The sequence below is a fragment of the Thamnophis sirtalis genome, unplaced genomic scaffold, assembly GCF_051295495.1.
Source record: "Thamnophis sirtalis isolate CommonGarterSnake01/CBP01778 unplaced genomic scaffold, rThaSir2_p1.2 scaffold_2, whole genome shotgun sequence".
NCBI lineage: Eukaryota > Metazoa > Chordata > Lepidosauria > Squamata > Natricidae > Thamnophis > Thamnophis sirtalis.
In genome coordinates, this window is record NW_028261382.1 from 37714810 (window position 1) to 37723686 (window position 8877).

The 8877-nt window shown below is 43.1% G+C and overlaps 1 protein-coding gene across 1 annotated transcript in view; it reads left to right on the forward strand.

The window, feature by feature from the left end:
- Positions 1–3131: 3131 nt before the first annotated feature.
- The window catches only part of PTPA (protein phosphatase 2 phosphatase activator), a gene marked incomplete in the record, with an annotated part of 8939 nt that continues 3193 nt past the window's right edge, over positions 3132–8877 (forward strand). Inside the window, 3 exon segments of the mRNA XM_087704906.1 lie at positions 3132–3287; positions 7848–7951; positions 8503–8589. Of these exon segments, the coding sequence (XP_087561032.1) occupies positions 3263–3287; positions 7848–7951; positions 8503–8589 (216 nt within the window).

Below are 8877 nucleotides of genomic sequence, written 5' to 3' on the forward strand. Positions count from 1 at the left end.
TTTCTTTTATTCCTTTTCCTCTTTTTCCTCTTTCATTCTCTACTTTTTTTTCTTCTTTCCCTTTCTTCCTTTCCTATTTCATTTTCTCTTCCTCTTTTATCCGTTCATTGTTTCCCTTCTCCTTTTATTCCGTCATTCTTCTCCACTTCTCCGTTTTGCTTTTGCTCTTTTCTTCTTTTCCTTTTGCCTCTCCCTCATGTGTTCTTTATTTTTCCCCTCTTTCTTGTCTTCCTTCCATACTATTTCCTCCCCCCTTCCCTCTATTTTTCTTCTTGCCGTTTTTGCCTATAATCTGTTTCCCCTCCATCTTCATTATGGCACAAACAAGGATAAGGAACAGCGCAGCAGAGACCTGGCTGTTAAGTATTCAGCTTTTGATGTTAGTTGCAAAGTCGTGTCTGACCCATCGCGACCCCCTGGACCACATTCCTCCAGGCCTCCCTGTCCTCTCCCATCCTCCAGAGTCCATTTAAGCTCCTGCTGGCTGCTTCGGTGACTCCATCCAGCCACCTCCTTCTCTGCCGTCCCCTTCTTCTTCTTCTGCCCTCCGTCGTTCCCAGCATTAATTGGCAGCTCTTTGTATCTGCTTTACAGTACTATATTTAACTTTGGAGGCAAAAACTAAACTTGTCTTATGTTTATTAATGCCGTCACTGCACCTCATAGTTAATGCCAATGTATTTTTTTTCCTTTTCCTTCTATTTCAAGTTAGGTAAATATTAGAATGTTACATCATCTGTAGTCCATTCCGTACAGATACTACAGAAACAAAACAACAAAATGCATTAATAATACTTGCCCTAATTAACCAAATTTTAAAGAGAGAGGGCAGGGATCAGGAAACCACTTGGTTAAAGTGCCAAAGAATCTGGGTGTGTCTCTTTGGGAAAGGATTAAGAAAACTTCAACCGGGTTTGCATAACATGCTAAATTATCATCACCAATGAAAACACTTAGTTTCAACCGTGGCAATTTAAAAAATGGGATGGACTTCAATTCCCAGAATTCCCTAGCAAGCGTCCTGGAAATCCACCCATCCTAAAGCATGCTGGTTGAGGAATTCTGGGAGACAAAGTCCACCTGTCTTAAAGTTGCCCGCTTGGTAAACACTTGTTCCGGCTGTAAAACAAGGAGGGAGCACAAGGGTGGAAGCAGAAGAGGGACGCGTGGTTAGGTGAACATTCAGGGATGTGGATTATGGGTAAAGATCTTGGGGTGGGGCAGTTGTAATGCCCAAAAGACAAACAGGACCTGGGCTGAATAAAAGCTGGCAAGGAAGGCAGCTCTTTTGTGGGTCAAAGATAAAATGTGACTTTAGTGATTGTCTACCTTACAAGTTGCCAAAGTCAACACAGTTGAAATAATCGATATGATTCATTCATTAACCAGAGCTGGGCCGTTCCAAAGGGAAACAAAGAACCACGGAGCATAAACGGTTTAAAGATGGAATTAAGACAAACCCTGGGCATTCCCCCCCTTGGCAATGGCGATGCATATTGTCTTTGGATCTTAATAAAGGGCGGTTTTGTGCATTTTAAACATTGTGCCTAAGGCAACCCTGAATGCTTTGTCAGTTTGGTGTTTTTCCCACCGTGGGAACTTTATGCAAACTGGGCATTTGCTAAGTGCTCCATTCTTCCTGTTCTGGAATAGGAACTAATCAAAATTCAGAAGATAATATTAATTTTTAAAAAACATTTATTTCATTAAATATTTAGTTTGGGATTAGAGCAGCATAGACGTAGCAGCAATACATATTTAAAAAAAAAAGTGTTTTGGGTGAAAAAACCGAACCTCAGCCTAAGAAATAAATGCATAAAAAACAAATTAGTTGTGTGTTTATGCAATTTATGTAGCCAGCCAGCTCAATAAATGACTGGGTGGCTTGCAAATTAAATACTCATTCAATAAATGTAAAGTAAATCGAATAGTATACCATAGTATAATATTATGCTATTGTTGAAAGAAATGTCCTTCTGGGTTCAGCTCCAAGTGGGGAAAAAGACACTGGAGATATGGAGGCTGCTTGGAAAGATGGTTTTAATGTTGGACAGGGCCACATGGCTTGAGTCGTGAACAGAAAAGGTGATCACATGATTCAATGTTGGTGGAGAAGAAGAGAAGGGCTGAGGGAGGGGCTTGCTAGGGTTTTTATACCCTGTTTAGTCCCACCTCTCTGTTTCCTGCTCCTGTGTAAGAAATGTATTCTGATTGGTTGTCAGATTCCCATAGGGCTACTCTTTAGGCTGTTTTGAATCCAGGTATAGATGAGTTCTCAGATGCCATGTGGAGAGTTGAGTAATATCCCTTCCCCCTGCAGCTGCAGTGGAGAAGTCTTTATTATGTAAAGTGGGCTAGCCTGGCCTTCCCAATGGCCTATTGACAAAGTGTGGATGGGCAGGAAACTACAGGCAACTATTCTGTCTTTTAAAGCATGTTTCTTTCTTTTCACATCCAGAGAAATATTCTGCCTTTTCAATATTTCCTAGGATATTTCATTTTTCTGGGAGAGGGCTGGGTGATAACTTCCCACACTATGGTATGATGTAATTAATGTATTGCTATATAGAATTAGAAATAGAAATTGTTTAGTATAACAAGTCTAGTATATATTAGTATAGTGTATAGCAATAGTATAGTATTAGTAAAGTATAATACTACATTATGCTTTAATGTAATGTATTGCATTACATTACATCACTAATATAATGTAAAGTATGATACGATATGTATATGTGTGTGCGTGTGTATCGATGTATGCATGCATGCATGCATGTATGTATATTATAACTACAATGCAATACAACATTAGTATAATAATATAATATAAATCTCGGCTTCGCTGCTTTGAGTTTTAATAGTGAGATAAAACTATCCGCATCATTGGAGCGCCCTCTAGAGGCCGAGCACCTGTAGCGCCTCACAGATTTCCCACCGTCCGAGAGAGGCGCAACGCGGGGACGTCAATGCGCGCGCGACGTAGTAGTAGTAACTGCCCGTCGGATTCCTCCTCCTCTCCCCGGAAGGCTTCGTTGCCCTTCGCCGACATGGCCGGATCGACGTCGCCGCCCGCTGACGCCCTGGGGCCAAGTCGGGCGTGGCCCTCGACAAACATGGCCGCTGCGGCTTCCCTATTCGCGCTTTCCTATTCGCCGCCGCCGGCTTTGCCCTTTCCCAAGATGGCGGGCCGGCGGTTCCTCAGGGCCGTCAGGTGGTGAGGGCTGAAAGGCGGCGGCGGCGGTTTCTCCTCAGTCCCGGAAAGATGGCCGAGAGCGAGCGGCAGCCGGGTAAGGGACAGCCCCGGGGCGAAAGCTTTCCCCATTTCCCGGCGGGGCAGGACGGGGGAAGGCGAATTCCCCTCCGAGAGGAAGGACGGCCTACCTTACGGGGTCGTCGTAACCTCCTTGCGGGAGCGCCGGGGCGCCTTTTGCTGCTCTGAGGGAGGGGGAAAAACACCCCCGTGAGGGAAAATGATGGCTTTTTATCTCGGGGGGGGGCTGTGAGGAGATGGGGGAGGGGGCGAGGCTCTGGCCTGGAAGGACTCCATCCCATAATAACAAGGCTGGGGATGATGGTTGCTGGCACAGTCGGCGGGGTTCGGCCTTTTTTATCCCGGGGTTGGGGTTCTTGTAATATACAGGTAGTCCTTGTCTCAAGACCACAATTGAGCCCAGCCCTTTATATATTTATATTTATATATTTATATACTTTATACACATATACTAATAACAATAATAGTATTTAGATCAGTGTTTCTCAACCTTGGCCACTTGAAGATGTCTGGACTTCAACTCCCAGAATTCCCCAGCCAGCGAATGCTGGCTGGGGAATTCTGGGAGTTGAAGTCCGGACATCTTCAAGTGGCCAAGGTTGAGAAACACTGATTTAGATATGCATAATCATAATATTTCAACTCCTAACATTTGTTTATACATGGTAATTTTCATATTTTCTACTATGTATTAATAATATATCTATTATATATTGAGAAACACTGATTTGGATATGCATAATCATAACCTTTCAACTCCTAACATTTGTTTATACATGGTAATTATCATATTTTCAGTTATATATTAATAATATATCTATTATATATTGAGAAGCACTGAGTTGGATATGCATAATCATAATCTTTCAACTCCTAACATTTGTTTATACATGGTAATTTTCATATTTTCAGTTATATATTAATAATATATCTATTATATATTGAGAAACACTGATTTAGATATACATAATCATAATCTTTCAACTCCTAACATTTGTTTATACATGGTAATTTTCATATTTTCTACTATGTATTAATAATACAATTAAAGCCAATGCTGGCTGGGGAATTCTGGGAGTTGAAGTCCGGAACATCTTCAAGTGGCCAAGGTTGAGAAACACTGATTTAGATATACATAATCATAATCTTTCAACTCCTAACATTTGTTTATACATGGTAATTATCATATTTTCAGTTATATATTAATAATATATCTATTTTATATTGAGAAGCACTGAGTTGGATATGCATAATCATAATCTTTCAACTCCTAACATTTGTTTATACATGGTAATTTTCATATTTTCTGTTATATATTAATAATATAGCTATTATATATTAAATAATAAATTTAATAATGAATAAATATGCCAGCCCAACCATTCTGTTGCTAAGTGAAAACATTTGTTAAGCGAAGTGTGCCAAGGTTTTACCACATTCCTTGCCAAAGTTGCTAAGTGAAACACGGCAGTTGAGTCAGTTTATAGCAATAGCAGTTAGACTTATATACCGCTTCATAGGGCTTTCAGCCCTCTCTAAGCGGTTTACAGAGTCAGCATATCGCCCCCAACAACAATCCGGGTCCTCATTTTACCCACCTCGGAAGGATGGAAGGCTGAGTCAACCTTGAGCCGGTGAGATTTGAACAGCCGAACTGCTGAACTGCAGTCAGCTGAAGTAGCCTGCAGTGCTGCACTCTAACCACTGCGCCACCTCGGTTTACACAGGTCGTTAAGTGAATCCGGCTCCTCCCCTCCCCCAATCGACTTTTCTCATCAGAAGGTCGTAAATGGGGATCGCGTGATCCCGGGAAACACTGCGACCGTCGTAAATGTGAATCAGTGGCCAAGCGTGTGAATATAAATCACGTCACCATGGGGATGGTGCAATGGTCGTAAGTGTAAAAAATGATCATGTCACTATTTTCAGTGCCGTTTTAACTTTGAACGGTCATTAAGTGAAGTGTTGAAAGCTGAGGAATAATCATAATAATAATAAATTCAACGACTATGGCACAAACCAGCAGTGGTAATTCCAGTGGTAATTGGCACACTTGAGTGCTATTCCAAAAGCACTGGAATTACATTTAAAACAGTTAAAAATTGACAAAATCACCATCAGTCAAATGCAAAAAGCCGCACTGCTTGGATCTGCACGCATATTACAAAAATACGTTACGACGTCCTAGGCCCCTGGGTGGGGCCCGACTAGTAACCAATGCCAAATCCGGCGAAACAACTGGCCGCTGTGATACAATTGTATAATAATCATAATAATAGCAAAAACTGTGCAACCCAGTACATTATGTATTATAAGAAGAGACCTAGGACACTGGCAGCAACTCGTATCAACCATTAGCACCAATGATATTTTTGACGCATCTTTAAATGTTCACTTGACTGAGTCTCATGCTTAATGAATAATAATAATAAAAATCAGTGATACCCAAGGTCATCAGGGCACTTGGTACCCTGTCCAAGAAGTTTATAAAACACAACAAGAAATTGCAGCCTCCTGTAATAACACCAGTGGAACTGCAAAAAACTGCGCTACTCGGAACATCATCCATCTTAAGAAGATACTTGGTTGATATCAAGTATCTTCTTGATACCTTAGAGCCAAGGTGGCGCAGTGGTTAAATGCAGCACTGCAGGCTACTGCTAGATCAGCAGGTCAGCGGTTCAAATCTCACCGGCTCAGGGTTGACTCAGCCTTCCATCCTTCCGAGGTGGGTAAAATGAGGACCCAGATTGTTGTTGGGGGCAATATGCTGACTCTCTGTAAACCGCTTAGAGAGGCCTGAAAGCCCTATGAAGCGGTATATAAGTCTACTGCTATTGCTATTGCTATCTAGGACACTGACAGCAACCCGTATCAACCATTAGCACCGGTCAGTGGTATTTGTGATGCGCTTTTGAATGTTCATGAAGGAATGTTTTGAATGACTGAGTTTCATGCTTAATGAATAAAGTTAATAATAATTAATAATTATTATTAATAATAACAGCCTTTATTGTCATTGTACATCATGTATACAACGAAATTGGTTGTAAGCTGTTTCAAGCAAAGCTGCCTTTTGCAATTAACTGATAGGGATGTCATCAATGCTGATAGTATTCAAATGTCCAAATAATACATCATTGCGGTTCGTTGCACAGTCACCCAGATGTTCAGATTGGATTTACCATTTTGTTCACCTATTATTAAACAACTGGCATAGACAGATGTGGCTCTTTGATGGTGTTACAGATATCAAGATATCAGCTGTTCCAATTGCCTTTTACAATTGACAGATGTCAATGCTGATACTGTTCATATGTTCAGGTAATAAATTATTGTGGTCCATTGCACAGTCTACCAGATGTTCAGACTAGAATTGACATTTCTGTTCACTTGTTGAGACGTTCCCAAGGACCTGGGAGAGGCAGATGTAATTGTTTGATGGGTTTACAAATATCGTTGCAGGACGTAAGCCGCTGCTGATAAAACTGCCTTTTGCAATTGACTGAGGGTGAAATTGTCAATGCCGATGGTGTTCCAAGCATTCAAATAATAAATTATTATGGTTCATCACACAGCCGATTCAGTTCAGACTGGATTTGGCATTTTTGCCCACTTATGGAGTCATAGGCAGATGTTGTTTCATGGCGTTAGGTTGCAGGATGTAGGCTGTTCTAAATCAAACTGCCTTTTGCAGTTGACCGATGCGGGTTTTGTCAATGGCGATGGTGTTCAAGTGATGCTCCAGATGTTTCGGGATTGCGCCAAAGGGGCTTATTCTTAGCCTTCATTTCCCACAGTCCTTCTATTTCTATCTGCAGGCCTTAGCATTTGATTATCTTCTCCAGTTCTTCCCGTCTCCAGGTACTGGAAATTGGATGACGATTTGTCCGAAATGGTTTAGGATTTCCTGCCTGAGGAAGGGGCTGGATTAGAAGACCTCCAAGGTCCCTTCCAAGTCTGTTGTTCTGCATACCGAGGCCAGGAAGCCAGTTGGAATCCTGCTGCTACTCCAGCTAATCGTTGTGTATTTTTCACACAACTCTGCGACAACTCCAATCTCAGGGACACTAGCGTAGGCCCTCCTTTGAAGTCTGCCAAATTTCTATGGCGCTTTTTGGAAGCGTGTGGCTTTGAAAGAGGGATCTCCAAACCAAGAGCGCTCCCTTTGCATCATGGGCGATGTCTCTCTGGGGCTTTGCAGCGATTTAATTACGTTTTTCCTCTCTTCTCCTTGTTAAGAAACCTGAAACATTTCCTCAGTGAAATGCAATCCTTATTTTCAAACCTTCACTTGACTGCATCTGGGCCCACACGGTTCTCTCCGCCTGCCTGCAGATTTAATCATCAGAACAGTTCAGGAACAGGGATGGCGAGGATTTTAACTCTTGGGTGATAACAGTTAATCTCCTGCGTTTACCGCCTTTGGACTGTACTTCCCTCCTTGCATCTCACTTAGGCAATCAGTTCGGCTGAGAGGCGGATGTAAAAACCCTCTGAAGAAATTCTCCTCCCCTGAAGGAAGTTGAAAGGCTCCAAGATCCGTGGTGGTTTAATCTGCTTTTCCCTCTTCCAGAAGCCTTGGAGGAGACGCAGCCTCCTCCGTCCCAACCCCCGTTCATGATCCCCAGGAAGGAAATCAACATGGTTCCCGACATGGCCAAGTGGAAGCGCTCTCAGGTAGGGGCCAAGAGCTCTGCTTGCCCTCTTTGGGCTCTGGCAGGAGATGCGGGGCCCCAAAGGGCCACGAGGACGATTGCGAGGGCTGTTCCTTGCATGTAGAAAGCTAACCTCTCAGGAGGTAGTCCTCGACTTACCACCACAATTGAGCCCAAAAGCTCTGTCCCTAAGCAGGACGTTGGTTAAGCGAGTTTTGCCCCATTTTACGACCTTTCTCACCTCAGTTGTTAAGTGAATCACGGCCGTTGTTAAGCTAGTAAGTGAACAACTTTGCTTGTCAGATGGTCGCAAAAGGGGATCACGTGACACCCCCCCCAACCGTCATAAATATGAGCCAATTGCCAAGCGTCTGAATTTTGATCTCCTGACCGGGGGGGGGGGGCATTGCTGCAACGGTCGTAAGTGTGAAAAACAGTCACAAGTCGCTTTTTTCAGGGCCGTCGTAACTTCGAATGGTCACGAAATGAACTCCTGTGAGTCGAGGTCTACCTGCACTGCCGGTTTCTTAACCCGGTGTGACTGTGTGTGTGTGTCTTTGTGTTTTTGAACAGGCGTATGCTGACTACATTGGCTTCATCCTCACCTTGAACGAAAGCATCAAGGGAAAGAAGTTGACCTGCGAATATAAAGTCTCGGAGGTAGGCCTTGCTTTGGTCTCTCATAGAGTCATAGGGCTGGGAGGGACCTTGGAGGTCTTCTAGTCCAGTGTTTCTCAACCTTGGCAACTTGAAGATGTCTGGACTTCAACTCCCAGAATTCCCCAGCCAGCATTCGCTGGCTGGGGAATTCTGGGAGTTGAAGTCCAGACATCTTCAAGTTGCCAAGGTTGAGAAACACTGTTCTAGTCCAACCCCCTGATCATGGGGTGCCTCCCCAGTCAATCGGTTGCCCAGTCTGTTTTTGAAAATCTCCAGTGACGGAGCACA